This window comes from Drosophila serrata, unplaced genomic scaffold (genome assembly GCF_035046125.1).
Source record: "Drosophila serrata isolate PLE 108 unplaced genomic scaffold, ASM3504612v1 contig_165, whole genome shotgun sequence".
Lineage (NCBI taxonomy): Eukaryota > Metazoa > Arthropoda > Insecta > Diptera > Drosophilidae > Drosophila > Drosophila serrata.
The window spans coordinates 2,681,226-2,703,900 of NW_028257063.1; the positions used below are offsets into that span (position 1 = coordinate 2,681,226).

Consider the following 22,675-nt stretch of genomic DNA (forward strand, 5'->3'; position numbering starts at 1 on the left):
TCAATACTTAAAGGGTCAGGTGCTTAACTAGGGCTTATTTTCATATCACTTTCATCAGGTGTTTTTTTTTTATGAAATTCAAGAGATATTAAAACTCTATCTTTTAATAAACATATTCCTGAAATATTGTTAAGTTCTTAAATTACTTCAAGGAATGTTAAAAGTGGACCTGGTTATTCTTTTACAATCTTTACTACTCCTAAAACTATATACTCTTATCCAGAGAGTTTAATCCTTATAGAGTTGATGCTCTTATAATTCCTAACTAAAGTTTTCGGAATACATAAACCTGGTAATTCATAAAAATGCTTTGATTGATTACTCAAATTAATTAATCCCAATAAATATAAAATCCTAATGACCCATTCTAAACTCTTATATAATCTCTCAATATCCAATAAACATTGACTGAATTTTACTGTGGGAACGGATTACAAGTAATTAACCAAGTCCAGGGAGCTAACAACTCAACTTCATTAGCTAACCAATTCGATCCACTGTGCAATATCATCTGAACTTGATTCGGCGGCGGGAAGCGAATGTGTGTGAAATCTGGTTTGTGTACATGGCTCAAACTGGATTTGGCGCTTGGGATTTTTATGAATGAATGAGAGTGGTAACAGCAACGGCAGCAGCAGCTATAGTTCGCTTCCCCATGGCCATTTGCGTTTACTACGCTGCCGCAGCGACTGTGGCCGCTGTGTTGTTGTGGCTTTCGCAATATGCTTGGCCAAAAAGATACAAGATACAAGATACGAGAGTAGCTTGAACATGTGCGACGCGGATCGGGTTGGGGTGCTTTGGTGCTAGGTGCTTTGGTGCTTTGCTGCCTGGGCAAATAATGAACAGGGGACCCGGTTCGCAGGTGTATCGCCAGGTTATTTCCCGTACCCATTCCCGTTCCCGTGGCCAATGTTTGAGCCATGGCTCTCGAGTTACTTGCTGCCAGCCACAGTTGGCCACAGTTCATTAATAAAATTCACTGAAGCGAAGCAGCTCTGCTTACCCGCCCATTTATTTTCTTGGCCGAGTGTAGGTAGATGTATCTCATGGATACATCCCTCTTCTTTACTTCTTTCTTCTTCTTGCATATTTGCGAGCTACATTCTATTCCGACTGGGGCTCTGAAAACGTAACTAATTGAATAATAATCCATGCATTTCCATATGAATAGCCGATTAAGACATGTTGCTCATTTAGCATAAATAGTTTTCGAGTATCGGAAGCGTGGTAGTCGGGATCCCAGGGGGATCCGGCTTAGCTGGCATTTGGTCTCCTCCTATTTCCAGCTTTCTCGATTCGGATACGGTTTGGGTGTAAGCTTAAATGGATATATCAGCTCGTTGGCTCATTAGTTTCCATGTGCGACGAAAGCAAGGGAAATTATCAAGAAATTTAAGGGGCGGTAGAGAAAGAGAGATTTTGTACTAAGCTCTATTGATTTATTTTGTTTAAAGTTTAAAGCAGCAAGAGAATGGGAAAATAGAGCAGGTTTGGTTAAGAAGCAGGTGCGAAAAAGTTTAAATTTAAAGACAAATCATCAAAAAACACTTGGCTTTAATGTCGGAATTAAAAAGTTTAGCTTTAAAAACAATAAAATATGCAGAAAATAAAATATTTTATAGATATTTTCAATAAAATGGACCTTCATCTTCAAGTAACTATTAAATAACATTACATAAAGATACATGTTAACAAGCTTAGGAAGGTCTCAACCATTTTTTCAGATTTTTCTTCAATTTATCATCCCAATTTATGTAAAAATCATCATTTAACATGGATTGAAAACAAAATTATGCTAGTAAGATGTGATTTTTACAAAGAAGGCTTTAGATGTTAGAATCATTTATCATTCAATCCGGATTTAATTAATTGAAAGCTTACAAAAATAAATAAAACATTAAACTGCTTAGTTATTGACTATGAAATATTCTTGATAATAATAAAGAGAATACAATAGCGTTGAAAATTGACTAAAATCCCTCCACTAAACCCTTCCTGTTCAACAATAAAACCCTTAAATAAACCCAGATCCACACTCCCCACATTATCTTAACAATATTGGCTATTGGTTTTTTGAAAAAACCATCACAAGCTGGTGTTCTCAATGCGACTAATTTAATCGGCAGCCATTCAAAATCAATGAATAAATAATAAAAACCAATATTACCCCACATTGCGCGGCTTAACTAAAGTGCCACCAGCAGCCGGTGGACGCCTCCTTTTTGGGACTCCGCATAATCCCCATTAAATGCCATCCAATAGCCAATGTCCCCGGTAATACTTTAATCCTTTAAAGCAGCTGCAGTTGTGAAGTTTTCGTTTGGCAGTCCGTCCTTCGTTGGTTTTCGTTGGTTTTTCCCCCTTTTATTTTTTTATTTTTGTTGGACATTTCCCCACTGACAGTTGGCAATTGTTCAATTATTGTCCAGTGGCTCGACTCTGTGGATCATTGGCATATCCTGACGGACAGGAGAGGAGAGAAGGGGAGAGGAGAGCCCACTTCAATCTGTAGGGAATAAAAGGGAGTCATCCAACTATCGTTTAATCATAAAAAATGCATGCGCCCATAGAATAAATCCCGATGCGTCAATTGTCCTGCTGCCGCCGAGGCCCGACCCCTTGATGCTGTTAATTGCATATCAATGCAGCATCAGCAGCATCCGCCGAATCGGGAGCAGCATCATCAGCATTGGGAGTGTAGAGAGTAGGCAGGCACTGAAGCCAGAGCACAACTGACAGACAGTTCATCAGAGTGTCATTGACATCGACGGTGGTTAAGGGCACCGCCTGCTGATAGTTGTAGCCACGAATGGCAATTAAACTGATAGACTTTTAACGCATTTTGCGATTTTAATTATTAACTTGGTATATCGATAAGTCAGCCATCCTACATGACTTCATTTCGTCCTTTTCCGCTCTCTCTCTCTGCTCTGTCGGCTGCATTGCCATCCATCCTGGCTCCTGCATGATGAATGCCTTTTTAATGACATCACATGTGTCCGTCTGTGAGTGTGTGTGTGCGGGAGAGGGGACAGAGGACCCTAGTGTTGTAATTGTGTGGGTGAGAGGAGTGCTTTGTGGTGTGTGTGAACTTATGGAGTCAGTGATGGCAATAGTTAACACAAGGATTCAAATTTTAATAGTGGAAAATAACTAAATTTTTATAAACATATGTTATGCCACATTAAAATAAATGTAATAAAAATCCCAAATGAACAGTATTAAGCCTTTATATATATCAAAGTCTTACTGCTTTACAAAAAGTCTTAAGTAACTCCACATAATGTAACATTTCCCTCCAAATCAAGTAGAAAATGTAGTAAAAGAATGCCAAGTATTGCTGCCACATCCAAGCAACAGTTGCATTTCCCTCCTGAACCCATGACTTCCTCCCAACCATCTCAGCTTTCCCAGCTATCCATAGATCCAACTATAGACTATAGTATGATGTGGTTTATGGATTATGGATCGGAATGGTTGCCTAACGACAGGGACATCACTCCACTGTCGCATTGTGTGTCATGTACCTCCCCTCTGTGTTCTGGCTTGTCATTGCACATTGTCTTTATTTAATGTTTTGCAATTTGGCAAATTTATTATGCAAGGATTTGAGTCACAGGCGTTCAACGTGTCATTTATTGCATTTATCATGAGTGCACACAGCGAACCCAAAAGCGTCACTATCCCATATACTATAGTGCATTCTCGCACACTTCAGCTGCCTGACACTGATTGCAATTTTAATTTACAATAAAACTCATTAGCAGTGATTGCTGTTTACTGTTAGTCGGAGACAGGCGTTAGGGCCCAACTAAATGTGCCACAAGTGTCGCCAGCCCAAGGCCCTTCCTACCACCCCACCCCTCCTCCCAGCTGAGTGCATAAACGTGTCGGTGTGGAGGTATTACGAGTTCATTTGCCACGCACTTGCCTTGCCTCCACATCCTATGTATATATACAAGTAGTATCCTCCCGGTCCGGTCGGGCCGATTTGTGTTGACTTTGTAAGGCATTATCATTACCGTTGTGCAACCTTAAGTCGTAATGTCATGTCTTGGACCATCATCGGAGCATTGGAGCATTGGAGCATTGGAACTGTGATTGCTGATGGAATCCGCCACCAGGCATCGATGGGGGATTCTAATTAGTGTTGGTCCAGCAAATGCCCAAAATGTTTGCTTGTGTAAATATAATGATTACTACCGATTTGGTCAAAGACTTAATTAAATTCTAAGTATGTGTATTTAAGTGGGTTTTGGCTTTAGCTCATGATTGCAGAAAAGCAGAGCAGAAGATTACATTATTTTGATGTTAATGTTCTCAATAAGAAGCTCTCATTGTAATTATTATAAAGCAGGGTGGTATTTCTACCTATTTACATTACAATTTTATTGAATAGCCATCATCTGTCTAAGTTGCTGTTAATTATATCAACTAAACAACAAGCTAAGCCTTTGATTCGATTAAAACGCATTTTCCTTTTATTTTCCTGTCAAACTTTCCAAATGATCAAGTAAATAGATTATTTTCCCTACTATTTTCAACAATTTCTGACCATAGTTAAATTTAAATATATTCCTATATTGGCCAATGTAATGCAGGACATTACAATTAATCATGCGACCGGTAAGCCGGCTAAGCCGATTTGCATTAAAATCGAATGTGCCACATAGGTGTGGGTATACACACGTATATATGCATATTATATATATATTTTCTATATAGATTTCCCTACAATATATGCTGTCATTCACACGCTTAAGCCGGGCAGCGTAAAACAACCGCGTCCTTTGGTTTGGAATCCGTTTTAATTAAGCAAACGCCACGGCATATTTTAGTTAATTTCATTATGCAATGCATCGCACACAGCCTCTGCGCCTCTGCGCCTTTTGTCCCTTTGGCCCCAGCCATTTTGTTATTATTATTATTATTATTGTTATTGGCTTTAATTAGGTATTACCGGCAGCATTCGCATATTAGCCATGGCTTTGTGCACACGCATTATTGACCGTGTGCGTGAATTATGTGTTAATTTGTATTAATGATCTTTCCCCAACGTTGCTGTGTGAATGCCTGAAAATTTCGCAAAATATTCAATTTACATGTATGTACTTTAAGCATCCTTGAAGCAGGTGCTTAATTACGAGAATCCGCATAATCTGTTAATTAAAAAAAGCAAACATCGATAAAGGCGTAATAAATAAGACAAACACTTTAAGGCCCAGCGGGGCGATAAATATATAGCATTCGAACCTGCACCTATGTATGCACTTGTTACGGCAAGGAATTTAAGGATAATGTTGGTTTTACACTTGAAAAAATATACTGGGCAGTCGAACAAAATGTTATAAAATATATATATATCATAACTAAGCCGAAAATAAACTTATTTAAATTCGGAAACAATTTTTATATTAGTTTTCGATGGGTTACTCCATTAAAAATTTAATTTTTACAGACTTGTATAGAAAGATTCGCCTGTTTGCGCTGATTAATTATATATATGATTTATAGGGTCGCAAATGACTCCTTCGCGGACTAAAATAATAATACTCTTTGCAAGGGTATAAAAAAAATATATAGTCTAAAGTTGATATCTTAATTTAACAAACTTAGTTTGCACAGCTGAACTTTTATTCCAAATTTCTGTAGGATTTTCTGAAAGCAACATTTTGTGTAAATTGAGAGCCGAAATATTTCCTTTGTACATAAAATTGGGCTCCTTTTTAGGAATATTTACATAGCAACTTTATGTTGAACCATATATAAAACAAATTAAATGTTAGGCATCCCAAAAAAATATTGCCTAGTTATCTTCAACTCTTTTTCATTTTAATTTAATTTCTTGCAGACGTTTTCTATTGTGTCTTTTGAGTGTCCTGATGTCGGGAAAATGATAATACACAACGCAATAATCATTTGTCTGTGAAAAAGGTAAGTGAATTCAGGTCTGAATTGGTCAGAATTTCGTCCAGACCTTTCTCCTGCCTGGTTTTTCATTTATTTTTTTGTTGGTATTTATTTTTTTTTTTTTTGCATGTGCCGAACTGTTGATGACCAGGTCCAGACACTGTCGGCGGCCAGGACTCATGCCGGGATCCGCCGTCTGCACTCGTGCCGTTGATGGGAATGTCGATGCTCTGACGGCGCGATTCTGGCGCGTTAATAATTATGGAAAATCAACGCTTCGGCATCATTTGGCAACTCATTAAAATTCATAAATTATACTTCAGCGTCTCATTAAAAAAAATCGGGCAGCGATTGCAGACTTCACATACTATATATCTGCTGCCTTTGGGCACTGCATTGTGTCAGGGCGAATTATGGCAATTTAATAGCACACGCATTCAATGCCAATGGCCGATTTGGCTTTCTCTCTCTTTTTATTTTTTAGACCCGAAGCTTAATGTTTAAAAGCGCTTAATTGATCAGAAATACAATCATTTCAGCAATGCATTTGTTAAAAAAAGGATTTACTGGTCGTTGAACAACAACAAAAAAGAATCACATTAATCCAAATACATTAAATCAATATGAAATAATTTAATTAAAACTCAAATATGGCCAGGAGGAGGAGGAGGAGGTCAACCGCAAGAAAAACTGCAAACTGATAACAATGGCGATAATAATTCGCATTAAATAAAGAGAGCACTTTAAACTGGCTGCAAAAAATAAGCGATGGTCTTAATTAATATGGTTTTTAATTTAATTTACAAATTTAACAACATCAATTAAGCTAATTCAAAGCGCAGTCAGGGGCAATTGTCGCCACAGCAGCGGTAGCGCCTTCAATTTTAATTAAAATATACCAAGTGAAGTGCGATTAATTAATCATTTGGGTCAGAGATACGCTTGAAAGTTGTAATTAGGCAAGAGAAATCAATTATTTGATGATCTAAAAGGATGTTAGAGGGACTTGTTTTTGTTGACATTATAACATAATAAGAAATACCTCGAGTAGTTGAAATATGAGGTTTAAATAGTTAAAAGCGAGCTTTATTGTCAATTATTTTGGATTATATTCGAAAAGGAAATCAACAAATAAACATACACTCATTTTATACATTTTATGTTTGCAATTTTCAGCAGAACGTACCGACATTTAAATGCACATTATTGTAATCAATTTGGACATTAATGATTAATTATTTGTATTTCAATTGCAGTTCTCATTTTAAAGCCCCGCTAGGCAGAAAATGTTCGAAGCGATTGAATAATTAAAGGAATTAAATAAAACAAACATGGCCAAACTCTTTGCGTCTCTTACAACGTGTTTTTGTTTCAGTTTTAATTTTGTTTTTATTTATTTTTTTTTTTTGCAAGCTTGTAAATATAAATATTTGCACAAATGCTGTTTGTGGCTAGGCAGGCAATCGAGTCCTGGAGTTTCCAGCTATTAAAATACCTCTGAAAACAGGGTTTTCCCTTTATTTCCGCAATTGTGGATTAATTAAATAAGGCTGCTTGTACGGGTTTATTTTTTAATTGTTTTAATGCGCATAGTTCAGTAAATATCGAACTATTGCATTAATTTAACCCAGCATCCCGCAATTATTCACTTGCCAGCTTGTTTGGCGGTTTTTAAAGTTTATGTTGCCATTTTTTAAAACATTTACAAAGTTTCTTTAAGCTCGTAAATTGTTGAAATGGTGTTCAGTGAACCTGTGAGTTGATTCTTCTTTTAATCGAGTCAACACAAACGATATAAAATCAGTTTAAATCGTTAGCCAGTGTGCCAGGGAAAGGACTTTTTGACAATGTTTTATTTGGGTCTGTTTTATTCTCTGGGAAATTAATAACGTCAAGGATGCGTTTGTTCAAGGCATTATTTGCTAGCAACAAACGTGGTCTTTACGGAATTACATGAATTCAGTTAATTACAAAACGAAAGGGTATGTTCACTGAAATATTTAAATATATCTTTTCTGATATATTAAATTTAAATTAAAGTATCTGCATCCTGCTTCTTGTACACATCCTTGGCATAATAATTAACTCTTTTGGTCAGGGCATCTTCAAGTCCCCATGGAGACTCTGCGAAACTCTGCTATTTGTTTTTCTCGATGCTCTTTTTAACTTTTGTAATAATTTGCCCGGTCAGTGCCCAATGAGCAGGACTCGTGGAAAAAGGGCGCAAGGAGAAGGACTGCCGTAGCCAGGAAGCAGGAGCAAAATACACAAACACCCGGCCATCCTAGGGAGCAATGAACGGCCAACGAAATCAATTAATGAATTGGTAAAAATTAAGTGCTTCAATCGCATGAAATTGATTTGGAGCAGTAATTTTCAGCACGAGCGATGGCGATGCCAGGGATAAAGCGTATATATAAACAGTATATATATATATAAATATATATGAAAATGCAGCGGCATCAGCTGAATCAGAATCAGAATCAAAATGAGAATGAGAATGAGAATCAGTGGCAGAAGCAGAGCCAGGACCATGGACCCGCAGCAAGGATAATAATAATGCATAATGGCCAGAGCCGGCGGCGGTAACTTTTTCCCGCTTATTTCTGTGCAGCGTTCGTTGACTCCGGGACTCCCGGGTTCCCGGACTTTGGTTCGGTTCAAAAGGTCGTCGTTGCCGTTGCCGTCGTCAAGCATCGTTCGTCGGACGTCTGGACAACTGGCCCCAAAGGACGACTTTTCTGTTTGTTGCATAATAAAAAAATCATTTTCTCTTTTTGCCAGCAAGCTCAGGGCACACAGCACAGAGCTCTCGCTCTGCATTATTTTCCTTTTGCCATTTTTTAATGCACTTAGTTTGCGGCTGAGAAGGCATAGCCTGCCAAAGGGACCTCGCCATTTGCCGAAGAAGGATCTCTCTCCTCCTCATAGCCAGTGGCTGTGGCAGGTGTTTGGCCGGGGCGCTTGCCTCTTTATCACGTTGGCCCTTTTTCCGGGCATATTTTAATGGGCATTATCTGCATCATGAAAATTAAAAACTTTATGCTCGTTACCCATTCCCAGTCCTGTAAAGCGCGCAAAATTAATTTCTCTAATTATATGAGCGAGTCCAATGCGCACAATGCAATCGTAAATTAGCCAAGTTTATGTGCGGCAAAGCCAAGATGAAGTAGGAGAGCAGGAGAGCCAGGAAAAACCAGTTGGAAATAGTCGTCGACTCCGGTCGAGGCGATAATGTTATCTAAACAAGCATAAAGTTTTGCATCGAGGGCTAAAAATCTAAATATTATTACCAGCATCCGGTTGCCCAGAGCTTCGTCTGACTTTCCCCATTGATTAACTTCACGTAGAACTAGTTTGCTCCTTCTTATTTTTAGCCCAAGCCGGTCTTGGAGGGGCGGCGGAGGGGGGCGTGTCTTAATTTGCCTAAAGGAAGTCAAGTTGCTTCAAGAAAAAGGGAGAACCAGCCGGGCTAGCCAGAGCCTCCGATAAACATTGTGGCTTTTTAATGTGACAAGTGAGGCGCACTCTAGTTTTCTTGGCTCAAAAGAAGACTTTCATGTTTATTACCAAGAAAGAGCCTGTGTGTTATTGTAGGAAAATACTGCAGAACACGGAAAATAATAATTATTGTCAAGGGAATACATCAATAACTTATTTTTTAGTCAGAAGCCTGTACGATGTAAAGGAATCATTTCCGACCCCATAAACCATATATATTCTTGATCAGCCTGACAAGCCGAGTCGATTTAGCTATGTCTGGCCAAATGAATTTTTTTAAATTAAAAAAAATTTTAAAGGGTTACATCGTTAAAATTTACAAAAATTGACAAAATATTAAATTTTTACATTTTTAACTGATTACGCAGATTTATTAACCTGATAAAAACTAACAAAGAACTGCTTTCCGAACTGAAATTAATTAATTTTTGACTGATTTTTGATTTGTCGAAAAAATGTTTATATAAAAATATTGATAAGTAAGCTAAGTTATAATCGATTTCCGGAGTCGATCCTATAGTTCAAGGGTTTGGGCTTCCCAAAGTTAGTTTGCCGTCTGATTCCAATTAGAAAAGGTATTTATTAATGGTTTTTGTTTTCAAGCTTGTTATTAGGCTTTCAACTATCCTTCCCCTTTAAACAATTTATTTTATTTAAACTACTTCAACAGACTCTTATAGCTCCCATTCCTCCCTTTATAACCAGATTTCCACCATCCTTTTACACTCTCTAATAATGTTCGTTTAATTAAGTTGCCAACCGATTGGAATCGTAACCATAAAATCGAATAAATGCACAGAACTGCTGATTGCACAGAGAGTGCGAGAGAGAGAACTACTCTTGGCCTAAACCCACATCAGGCTTCGGGCCCTAATTTCAGCAGCATTTCTTGCATTTTATGAAGCAACGTTTACTGTGTGTGTACATTGCCGGAAACGCAACAAAATGTTGACAACGGGAGGGACATGCGACAAATGTGCCTGATTACATGGAATTAGCTTTGATTTGCCGTATATACGGTTGTCACTGGGCAAGTAACTGAAATTGCAAAAAATCTGGCCAGAGGAGGGAGCAATAAAGAGAGAGAAAAAGTGCTTCTCCCTGACAATATGGCCAAATGGAAATTGCTGTGAAATGTATGAACTACCAATTCAGTTTGCAGCTGCAACAGCAAAAACCACTCACTGAGGTGGCAGGGAAAATAGGGGGTTTCTATGGAAAGGGGACTTGGCCATCGAGACATTGACACAATAACACCTAAAATGGCATTGTCCGCCCCGCAATATTGACTGCCGGAAAGTGCTCGCCCATCCGATGGCTTGACCAAAAGCAACTCGGAAAAAAAGGAGAGAGTCCCTGAAAATGAAAACCACTTCTCCGAAAAAAATTGTCATTTTCCAACCAGCCACCCCCCCTCGGAATTCATGCATGAATTTTGAGCGAACCATTTTCATACCTTTCGCAATATTCTGCTCGTGCGGCTCCAGCAGTCCGTTACTTTTCAATTTCCACTTTCCACTTTCCACTTGGCGACTGTCCGCTGTCTAGTGCCCTGGTGTCGTCTGGTGTCTTCGGTGCGATTTTCCGCAACACTGCATTTTCATTACTAGCCGGTAAATGGTCTCTGACTTTGTCTCCCACTCGAACCAATTCTTTGAAACGTTTTTTCTTTTATTCTAGGGGGTTTCCCTGGAAGACAACAGCACCGACAACAGTGGCGCCTTATTGCAAATTGTTTGAATTACTCTTGACTCCTTGGTCAGGAGTAACTCTCATCTCGTCCAGGTACTTGGCACCCAACCCATCGATGGATGCGCAGCCAGTGTTGGTGTTTGCTCTGGACCAAAAAATCAATTGGCCAGTACGAGGTACGAGGAGCCAGGCAAAAGGCAGGCAACAGATTATGTTGTTTAACAATCAAATAAGTCACGCGGCGCTTAGCTCAGCCACAAAAGGCAAGAGCCCAACACACAAGTGCAACATTAAGTGGCAGAGGCAGTGGCAGTGACACTGCCCCGAGGCACAAAAACCGAAGAAGAAATACTCTAGACGGGCCAAGTGGTTAGCGAATTTACGGATTTAACACAAGTTGTGATTATCTACGACGGAAATACTATAGGAAGCCTGTTTAATACACTTTTTTTCAAGAGTTTAGACAAGGAAAACGATCCACAGAAATTGTAGAGTTATGAAATCAATTTAAATGGCATTTAAAAGTATCAAAAATATATATTTTACATATTTTATCTATATTTATTAATTGTTATTAATGTTCTTTATTTATTTTAATACTCAAAGGGCATCAGTTTAACCACCTTCCCCAGAGAAAGAGTCACTTGAGCAGAGACACCGTGGAGTTCTGCACGAAAGAATTTAGTTACCTTTGGGCAACGTGGTCCGTGTCCATGCTCTCCCTCCCATTTCCTATGGCCCTGTCTGTGCCTTCACCTGAGTTGGCTTATATTGTGCCATCGTGTCCAAATGTGGGCGTATCGTATGGTGGCTGCTCCTGCCAGCCTGACTGGCTCTTGGCTGCCTGATTGTTTTGATTCTTGGTTTTGTTTGGTTCTGGTCCGGGTCGTCTCTGGTCTGTTCGCATATGGTCGAACGGCTTTAGCTAGCTATGTACGTATGTCGCCCTGTGCCATGAGCTCAGAGCCCAAAGCTTATGGCCAAGAGCCCAGGGCCATGAGCCATGAGCCGTGTAAACATTGGCGCGTGCCGAACGGGGCATCAGCAGCAATTTCAAAAGCAGAAGCAGAAGCAGCGGCATTAACACCTTTGTGTGTGCGCCCTCCTGGAACTGATTCTAATCGGTCCACCGTCCGACAATGGTGTTGCCGCTGATGTATCAATTAATTTTTATTAGCCTGGCTCGTTATGAAAAATGATGCAGAAGATGGCGACGTTGACACAACATGGTGCACCCAAAGAAAAAATGAACAAACCAAGAACAACTTAAATATCTATAAAGTATAAAGGTTTTCTAAGAATACATTTTACAGAAATTTAAATAGGTATATTTATGTAAGTTTGTGACTTAACAAATTGATAAATTTAAATATTTAAATTGAATAAAAACTAAAAAGGAATGCTAATATTAACTTTCCAAAGAGTAATTTATCCCTTGTCGCATAAGAAGTTGTTAATTAAAAGTCTATTTACTATCCCCCTGCCTCTAGATAACTATTCAAGCCACTTTTTCTTACGGCATATAGTTAATATACTTTTTCCTACAAGTACAACAAATAAAAACATATTTTTCCGTGTTTTTTTTTCAGATTGGGAACTGTGTCCCTCTACAGATCCATATCCCGAACCCCAACTTAAAACCAAACCCATTCGCAATCGCAATCCCAATCTATAGGCAGCTCAATCAAGGAACAAGCTTAAGCCCGGGGCATATGGACATGACCCGTCCGAGGATCCATCAATTTGCATATTGCAGGCGGCGTCTGCTCGCTCACCTATAAATCCTTTTTCTGCCTTTGTGTGTCGCTGCCTGCCGCTTTGCACGCCGTAAATAACCCGGCCAGCCGGAAGCTGAGAGAATTGCAAAACTGGGCCACCGAACGACTACGACTACGAGGACGACGGTACATGGCCGCCAATCATTTATCAAAAATATTATCAATCAGTCAATAGATGAAATGGCTTGATGAATGTCCAACAAGCGAGCCAGGAGGAGAGCCCACCTCCCAGGATCGGATGTCGGGTGTCGCCGCTGACAGGCTCTGCCTCCTGTTCACAGGAGGAGGGAAGAGCAGCTACCAAACGGATGCCTGCATTTGATTGATTTCAGAAAATGAAGAAAAATCGTGTCGAAAACGCCAAGACAAAGTGAGCCCAGGCAGGCCTAGGCAATGGCCAAAAACAGAAATTGGATAACGGCCTAGGGTGATGTTGGGGGGGTGGGGTCAGTTTTGAAGGAAAAAGCACTTACCCCTTTTTGTTTGCTGCCGTCCATGCACTTTGTGTGTGGCGATGAATTCAATTTGTGGGTGTCTTCTATCATGGCCAAAGATTGAATGCAAAACTTGCTGAAATGGAAATGGCCAAAGACCAAAAAACAAAAATTTGAAAAATTTAGAAATCATTGAGGTAAAAGAGAACCAATAGAAACACTTTTGAACATTAATATTTTACTGAAAGCAGAGGCAAACATTTACAGGAAATGTAATATTTACTTCGATACAAGTTAGTTTGTTAGTATTTAATTTTTAACATTCATAAGATATTTTGTACGTTTAGATTTAAAAATATTGTAAATATCGAAATTATTAAAGAACAGAATTAGAAATCTCTTTGAATATCATTTTTATAGAGATAACTGGGGCATACATTTCCTAGAAATTTAATAACAGCTTCAATCAAATATTTTTCCTAATGCTTCATTCTTTATTAATTAAGATTTTTATTGCAAATTGAAATGTATATGACTTTAGCCATTCATGGGCTTTTTGGCCCTCAAATACCTGCAGGAAAACCTTGGTATATTAAATGTATATTTAAAATGTTAATTTTTCAAGTAAATCAAAATTTTTCAAATATCATAACTGAGCCAAAAAAGCATTAATTTCAATTCGGAAAACTGTTTTGTGCTAGTTTTAATAAGGCTAACAAATCTGCATACTAAGTTTTGTAACTTACAAAATTTTAATTTTTGTCAAATTTTAACAATTTTAACTTATAAATAACCCTTAAAAAAATGTTCAAAAAATTTAAAAAATTTATTTTCTTCCATATATAGCTAGATCGATTCGGCTGTTCATGCTGATCAAGAATATATATGATTTATAGGGTCGGAAATGACTTCTTCACTGTTTTGAAAGCATCTAAATGAAATAATACTCTGCAAGTTATAAAAATGTTATAACCACGATTTTCTTATGTTCCTTTAGCTTCAGCTTTTATTAAGGGTTTAAACTACATAAACAAAGTATAGGATTGCATTCTTAATTATTGAATAATGAACAAATAAGCTTGAAATGTTAATAATATTAACAGATAATTAAATACTTTGCATAACAAGTACAATTTGTACAAGCACAATCCTAAAGCATTTTATTAAATTTCCGCATTTATTTACCATGGAACCCGTGGAACCCCATTTCCCGGAATCCCGGAAAAGCGGCTTACAACTCTTTGGGTGCTCTTACCCATTTCGAGTGACTCTCCTCGACTAAAGCCTTTTTAGGAATCGACCGCAAAGCTGTTTACCATTGGCCAGGCCACATATGATTGCCGAAATTCTGGCTTTGAGCTGTGAAATTAGTTAGCACTCCCCTTTGCCAAGTCCCCTCGTTGGATGGCAATAAACTTGGCAATATCACAAAAGCTAGCAACACACAGGAGTAGAAGTGCATCAGAGAGGGATCAGAGGAGCTGTCAGGACACTGCCAGGTGGAATGATGAAGTGCGGAGGAGGATGCCGGGGATGGATGCTGCAAATTTGATTATTGCGACCTGGGGCGGCGTTTTGGGATAAAGAAACAAACAAAGTGGTTGTCTGCCTCTCTCTCTCTCTCTCTCTCTGTGCTAGTGTGTGTGTGTGTGTTAGCCATTATTTGGCAATGTCTTTTTTGCGTATGTGTCGGTGCGGACTTATTCAATTTGCACAGCAACATGTCAAAAAGTTTTGCCCAGCACAGATGAAAAATGTTCACCAAAAGTGCAAAACGCAGCAAACATGCAACGAAAATTACAAAAAAGAAATAAAAATGGGAAAAACTATAGGTTTTTTTTTGCTCCCCTTTTTAGTAGTCTTTTTTAGTTGTTATTTCTAGGAGTTTTGTTTTGGTATGTTGCTATTACTTGTCCGTTCGTCTGCGGCTGGTTGCTGTTGTTGTCTCTCGCTCTTGCCGCTTTTCCAGTTTTCTGACGTTGTCAAAAAGTGTGCCAGCGCCGGGACGACACCGGGATCTGAGTGATGGACGAACCGGACGGGAGGAAGTCCCCAGAGTGGAGTGGGGTCAGGGGTCATTGGGTCTGGTTACTGTACTCCCTTTCCCACCACCCCCTGTTTCCCTATCCCCCCTCTCACATTTTGTCCCCGTCGACAGTTGACAAGTGGAGCATGCGGCCAAATGCCTTTTAGTACCTCTTTCATCTGCAAATATTTGTGTTATTAGAATTTTTAAGCCAACTCGCAAAAACGTTTTTGTCAGGCGGCAACAAAAAAACTATATGTATGGCGTAAAAGTTATGCTTAAAATGGAGAAGTTCTGTTTAACAAAAATGATTTAAAAAAGTACTTAAAATTTAAGTATTGAGAAAACACTGAAAGTTTAGTTTGAGAAATAAGGTGTAAAATAATAAAACATTTATAAATAGTTTTCAAAAAGAATTTTTTAACAGAGTTTATGAATTATTTTAGACAGAATTGCATACTTCTTCCCAAAATAATGTCTAGGAATATTCCCAAAATATTCTTAATGCCTTTATTAATAATATAACTCTTGCTTATTCAAAGAAAATTATATAAGACTTTTTCAATTAAATCTCTTTACCAATAATACCAAAAAAAAAAGATTAAAAATTGAAAAATTCTAATTTCCTGTAATAAAATTCCTCGCGAAATAAATTCTAAGAACATCCTCTATACACACACACATACAATGGAGTCGCTTGTTTTTCGTGGAATATGGATGAATGTGTAGCATACTTCCCTGCGCAAACATGACCAGCGCTTGCGAATGTATTTGTTCGCGTTTCACTCGGTGTGTGTGTGTGTGTGTGTGACCCGGGGTCGCTGTCAACTAAAATGTTTTGAAATTGTTTCGAGACTCTGTCGCTACCGCTTCCCCCTTCTATTTGTTGTTGTTTTTTTTGCCTCTGCTCTGCTGTCGCTATTCAAAATATTTAATTTCCGTATTAACACTGCGCAAAATGCCAAAAAGTTTGAAGCGCTTTGTGCTAAAATTTTCGCCCTCTTAACATAAAAAGGATATATTCTCCCCTCTCCCTGCTTTTATTAGAAATTTTTCAATGTCAATGCATTTCAATTTTGCGGCGTCGTGGTGACAATCGAGCGGAATAGATTTATGACAGCGACACTGCATTTTATTATACTTAAAGGAAATCTTTCTTGAAATTGGCACACGGCAAAAGGGCGAGAAATGGAAAAGTTTTTCGTGAAAAATAAACGCAAAATGTCCAAGGGAATGGGTGGTTGGTTGCTGCAGGGCTTGGGGCTTGTTCTTTTTTTTTTTGGTGGGGGGAAGAGCTCTTTTAAGAGTAGCGGGCACCTGAGGGATAGTGAAGAAGTTGGCGTAAGTAAGGCAGAGCCATTTATCAGCGTGACACCTTGCCGGGTGGCCATCTTGCTACCCAGCACTCTTTACCATCGATGGGTGTCGTGTGTGTGTGTGTGTGTAAGTATGTGTGTAGCATTTTTATGGCATGTGAGAAATGGCGCAGAAAGTGTGACACAAAATTGTAGACAAATTGCTCGAAATGATTTCATTTCTTTTATTTATGACGCACGGTTCAGTTCGGTTCGCCTCTTGGCGGCTGCTGAGGCGGCATTAAGCCTTCACTGAGGTTTCAATTCTGTCCGAACAGTCCAGTGAACTTTGGATTCGATTCCCTGGGCATTTTGGTTTGATTTCTGGTTACGTGATTGATGACCAATTGACTGCAGAGACCATAAGTTTTGAAGTAAACCATACGATCGACTGGATTTGGGTGCTAAAAAAGTTATGTTACTTTAAAAATAGAAAACCACGTGGTTTTGCAAATTCTTATTAGATTCAGTCTTCCTTTTGTATGAAAGTATTCTTTGAGAAAATGGCGACGGGCACACTAGAAGACGCCACGCAGATGCAATGTTTACAATGGTTGCATTCAACACACAAAATTGAAAAAAGAAGTAATGGATTAGTTTACCTCAAAAACAGGTTTAGATATTCGAAAATGTTTCTTAAATTAATCTATGAGATAGTTTTCGACATTCTTTTAACCTCGAAATTTATTTTAAATATAAAGTTTGATTAAATGAGGTGCAGTCTTTTCTTGAAAAGGCCGGTTTTCAAATACATTTCTTCCACTGTCGCGATTCCAACACTAAAGTTTATTCTTTGCTATATTGAATTTTAATTCTTAAAGAATAACTAAGGATTCCCGTGCTTCCGTTAACGTTACGTTTTCCAGCTTCTGACTGTTTGTATCGATATTAAAATTATCGATAATCTTAATCTGACATCACCGTGGCTAATTGGTGGCCCATCTCTTTTTTTCGCCTGTCATTAACGCAAATTTTCGAGGAGAGCAACGTGAAAACCCAGCTAGCAGCTAAAAAAGTGAGTACAAGAAACTACTGAGTAAGAAAACTTCATTTTATTGAGTCTAAAAGCTAATATTAGAACACTTTTGCGATCGTTTTTGTAAGTGCGTATGTATTTATGTAGGTCCTTTTTTTTTGCAGCACCATGCTTGATTCTAACCACAAAAAAAAAGAAAGCCTTGGGTTTAACCAATGCAAAGTTAGTAACAAAAATTCATAATTGAACATCATATAGAAGAAAGTGTTCCGTAGTTACTATATAGTTTCACAAAATCTTATTGTACAAATGGCGAAATCTCGAATGAGACACCCAACTTAATACATGCATATATCTACACACATGCATATGCATTTCGGTAGCTTTTTTCACACATAGAAACAGCAAAAAATTAAAGTCATTCCTGTGACAGCTGCGCATGCTCTTTACATCGATTTGGCAATGTGTCAGTGTGAGAATGGCATAAAAAGGCAATAAGCCAATGAAAATTATTCATTATAAATAAATAATAATACTGTTGCTGATGAATCTTTGATGAATTTTCATAAAAAAATAAAATTAAAATAATTAGATATTAAATACATGTCTAATTATTTTTATTTTAATGTGTTTTTCCATCAATTCAAACTCTTACTTATAATAATGAAATTGGGAGAAGGCATTTCCTTAAAATAAGAATATTTCTCTTTGAAAACTATTAATCTAATAGTTAAAAATTAGCATTTTGTAAAAAGCCTTTTATACCCCTACAGGGTGTTATAATTTTAGTCAGATGTATATGTATTCTTGTTCTTTTATCTTAATAATATCAGCTTTTTGTTTTTAATTAATCACTACAGAAAGATGGGCAAGATCAAGGCATACAAGAAGATGAAGCAGCTTCAGGAGGAGAAACGTTCAGAACAGACACAGGAGCAAGTGCATCTTAACAGTCGCAACGGTATGGGAGTCTCAGATATGGAACAATCATTGGAGATCGACGGCAACCCGACTCTTGCACCTGAGGCCAACAATTCCTCAAAGGCAAAGGCTCTTTCAAGACAGCAAAAACGTTTGATCAATGAGTTACGCCGCTTGAATGCCAACATTATAAGTGCCGATGCCATAAAATCTGATGGTGAGTTTATGCTTTTATTAGTTGTTGTAATCCTCAAACGTTTTCATATCCAACTTTTAGGCAACAAGCCGTTAAACGTACACGACAAGCTCAATGCCAACCGAACGAAATCTGAGAAGGACTTTAGCTCCACTTTGGTGATATGCGATAATAAGATGGTGCTGATCAACGATTTGCAAGGCAAGAAGCGTCGCTGTACCATGCGCCCAAAAAAGTATGCAGACTTTTTTGGGACCCAGAATAGAAGGAATACGCGAAGTTTAACGCAGCAAAATCTGATGGTAGCTGAACCTGCAGCTCCCACTCTCACTGTTAGCGATACGGATCGGGCACAGGTGAAGCAAATCTATGTGCAGCTTAGCCGGCTTACAGGCGTTGATCATTTGGACCCTTTCTGCCCAACCCATCAGCTGTACAAGTGCTTCTGCGGCGGTGACTCACCTGAGAGCCAGCCCGTTATCATTGAGCAGGAGCCCATGGACAATACTTTTTCCCAACCAGAAGTGGCCACCAGCTTTGAGCAACAATTGGAGGCAGTAAATAAGGACAAGGATCAGGAACTCAAGACAAAGTCTGAACTAAAGATCAATATTTCTAACAAGGATGTATTAGACAGAAAGCTGCACCTTCATCAAGACCTGGAACACAAACTCTTCCCGTTTCCCGTAGAGGGAGTTGTATGCCTCAGCCAGTGGAAGTACTTTCTGGCCGCCTTCGAGTCTCATTACTTATCTGTTTGGGTTGTTCACACAAACAACCATGTTTTTATGGCGGCTACCGTCCGCAACGTGACGCCCACCGTTTCCGAAGCCATCAGTGTGTTGGACATCAGATACGCCCTAGATCACGATGAACTACCTCTGCTGGCAGTGCAATTGTTGAGGAGCGAATGGCAGAATTATAATACCAACAATCATATCATGGGATTGCAGGGTATGCAGGGATATTGGCACATCAAACGCTTGAAAAGCAATCTTTCTCGCAAGGCAAGTTCGAAAATATCTCCGTTCCTTTTGATATCGAAACGAGGAGAAATGTCAGGTGCAGTGCAGGAGGAACCACCACAAATGCTGCAGCTTGATGGAACAGGCAGTTCCTCAGGACCAGAGATTGAGCCAAATCCAAGATTGGCTTTGGATGCTTCTATTTCAATTTCAAATGTCCGTGATTGTCTTGCGGAAAAAAGGGCGAGGGAGGAAGATCTACCTTCGACAGCTGAGATCTTTGAACAATCTAACGAGATGAATGTGGATACGGATAACCTAGACCATGGCCAACCTGCAAAGATCCTTCGGCTAGAAGAGTCACATCCAACCAGTAGCAACACTACAACACCTGGCGCAAAATCAAACACAAAGTTGGATTACACTCCAAACCAACAAGGAGTCAATGATGGCAACAAGATAACCAATTTCAGAACAATTCCAATCCTCAAATACCCGGCGACACCTAAGATCAAATCCGTAACAATTGAGAGGCCGAATTCCGCGGTAAAGATATATCCAAAGTCAAATATCCCAGCCCAGGGCCTTACGACGCCAGTAAAAGCTAGTGAAACTGTGGAAAACGAGAGAATACTGTCCAAGAGCGGAAAACCTTTAACAGTAAACATTAATGGCAAGGTGATCCGCCTTGAGCAAGCTACACCATGGTCTCCATTCTTGCCAGCTTTTGGCAATGTGTCACAGAACAAGGAACTCCAGAACAATGGGCGGGTTAATATTGGTAGAAAGCGACCCCTTTCTGAAATAGTTCAGCCACAAACATCGAATGCATTGCCAACTTCAGCGACACCACAAAGCTTTTCAGTTTTCAAGAAATATGCTCCACCTAAGTCCGCTCCCGTCCGCCAGCCACAGCAACCAGCAGTAGCAGCTCCACGAGGAGTGTTTAAGATATATCCCATACCAAATATGCCAGTCAATAATCAATCGATGCAAAACCAAATCAAACCTACCCCATTAGTGTCCACCACAAAAATTCCGGCGGCAGGTGCGTCATCCTCACGCCGTTCGCTGTTAGGCAGCCAAGTAACGGTGCCCTTGCAACTCCAATCCTTGGGAATAAAAGTTACTGGATTGTCGTCATCCCTAGGAACTCGTCAGGATCAGCCTGTAGCCTCGCCTGAAGCATCGGTGCCCATACACGGATATATTTATGCCAATAAATTACCGGCATATCCAGCCAAATTGCAGGCTTCATACTTTATAATCAAATTACCGGAAGTCGAGGCGATTGTCTTCAAGTCGCTTACCCACGTCAACCGTTTTTTCAATAAGTGAGTTATAGTAAACTTATTCTTAGCTAATTTTATCTTGTGATTTCTCACATTACAGCTATTTGACAACGAATCCCGAGTTCAAAGAGCGACTGCCGGCCGAGTGGAAATTTTTGAACCAGAATTAGCAGAAACATTTGCAAAACACGAGAGACGTTATCATCTTCAATGCGAAGTAGGAAGAATACAAAGTTTGGAGGATTTGATAAGAAATATGTAAAGCGACTTACTTTACAGTTCAAGACTAATAACATTTAATGTTTTTAATTATTATTAATTATTAAAAGGGATGTTTTTTCCCCTCCTGAATTAAAGTGTACAGTTTTTTTTCTACCAGACTTTGGGCAGATTATATTTATTTTATTCAGAAACAAAGCGACAGAGTTAGAGGTGGAGAATACATAATAACACTATAAGTACTTTCGATAGTTCTCGATGGTGTAATCGATGGTTGGCGACTCACATCGCTAAATTTACGCATTTTTTGTAGCCTAAATAAAATCGTACAAAATAGATAAATCTTAAAATACGCCTTGTTTGGAGACCAGAATCTATTCCTTTAAAAGAATTATGCAAATACCAAATATAGCACAAACAATTTATGTTGCTAAAATCTGATCAATGTGCTAATTTCCAAATTAAAATGCAAGTTATGCCGATAGATTTCATAGATTTTACAATCCATTTAAAAAAATGATGAAAGATCTGCCGCATTTTCTAGTTGTTCCTTTTAGAAATGCATAAATCAACAGAAAAAGTAAACCCAAAAACAATTTGTACAGAAGTAAACCGAAAAGCGGAGCTCAGCGCGCTCCATATCCCATGTCAGGATGACAAAAACTAAACTAAAACACAAATACATATGACTAACACGCTAGAGAGCGAGGGGCGCTTAAAACAAATCCCCAGCACAAATAACTGCCAGCAGAGCATTTGCATATCGTACCAAGAAAAAATAACCAAAAGGCAAAACTCTAACAGCAAAACACAACCGGGGGAAAAGTCACAAAAATGCAAAACACTTTGGAACAAAAATGAGGCATTTCCGCTCGACACGCGCGCTCCATAACATTGGGCTACAGGACTAAAAAGGACTAGGAAAGGGTAAGGAAATCCAATAAAGGGGTTAAAATGAGGCGCGAAAAACGTAAAGAATAATAAACGCACAGGGCACATAAAAATCGGCGATGAAATCAGCAAAGCAAACAAAACGCGAAATCTAACAAAAGATTCGAGTTCAAGGGGTCAGTCTTATCAGAGGGGTAGCGACTAAGAGGTACCTCTTAGAAGGATAAGAGCTAACATTTTTATGTGATTACAGGTTTTCCATAATTAAACTTCAAAATTTTACTTTTAAATATTTTTCTATAAAAATATAAGTAATATAATATATAATCATAATAAAATTAAGGCGCTGTAAACTTGTCCGAATCCTCAATTTAATACCCCAAATTAATCTTTCACAACCTCAGCCTCAAGTCTAGAATATTCCACAAAACTCCAACTACAGGAAATTTGTAAAAGTAGAGTTATATACATACATATATATTTAAAGCATATGCCACGGATGCGGATGCTTTGGCT

The 22,675-nt window shown here is 38.7% G+C and overlaps 2 protein-coding genes and 1 long non-coding RNA gene across 5 annotated transcripts in view; 2 read left to right on the forward strand and 1 right to left on the reverse strand.

Annotated features, from left to right (window-relative positions):
• Window positions 1-22,675, reverse strand: part of LOC110177834 (SAM50-like protein CG7639) — a 114,635-nt gene that overhangs the window by 89,729 nt on the left and 2,231 nt on the right. The window contains exons 1-2 of one of the 2 annotated variants that reach the window (XM_020944781.2): window positions 16,900-17,012; window positions 13,358-13,454 (exon numbers count right to left, since the gene is read on the reverse strand). The gene's annotated coding sequence lies outside the window, so the exon portion shown is untranslated. Of the gene's footprint in view, window positions 1-13,357; window positions 13,455-16,899; window positions 17,013-22,675 lie in introns of those variants that run through there. The other variant, XM_086827044.1, reaches the window with a different exon arrangement.
• LOC110177836 (uncharacterized) lies at window positions 4,503-6,276 on the forward strand. Its single transcript, XR_002319319.2, has 3 exons — window positions 4,503-4,629; window positions 5,855-5,937; window positions 6,065-6,276. It is a non-coding gene; the product is annotated as an uncharacterized LOC110177836 (long non-coding RNA).
• Window positions 17,661-21,287, forward strand: LOC110177809 (uncharacterized). Of its 2 annotated transcripts, none has more exons than XM_020944699.2 (4): window positions 17,661-17,714; window positions 18,536-18,813; window positions 18,874-21,091; window positions 21,150-21,287. In XM_020944699.2, exons 2-4 carry the CDS (start codon window positions 18,540-18,542, stop codon window positions 21,217-21,219), a joined length of 2,562 nt encoding a protein of 853 aa, XP_020800358.2. In that variant the 5' UTR covers window positions 17,661-17,714; window positions 18,536-18,539; the 3' UTR covers window positions 21,220-21,287. The 2 variants fall into 2 exon arrangements, with proteins under 2 accessions (XP_020800358.2, XP_086683514.1); XM_086827388.1 differs by lacking the exon at window positions 17,661-17,714 and adding an exon at window positions 17,960-18,054.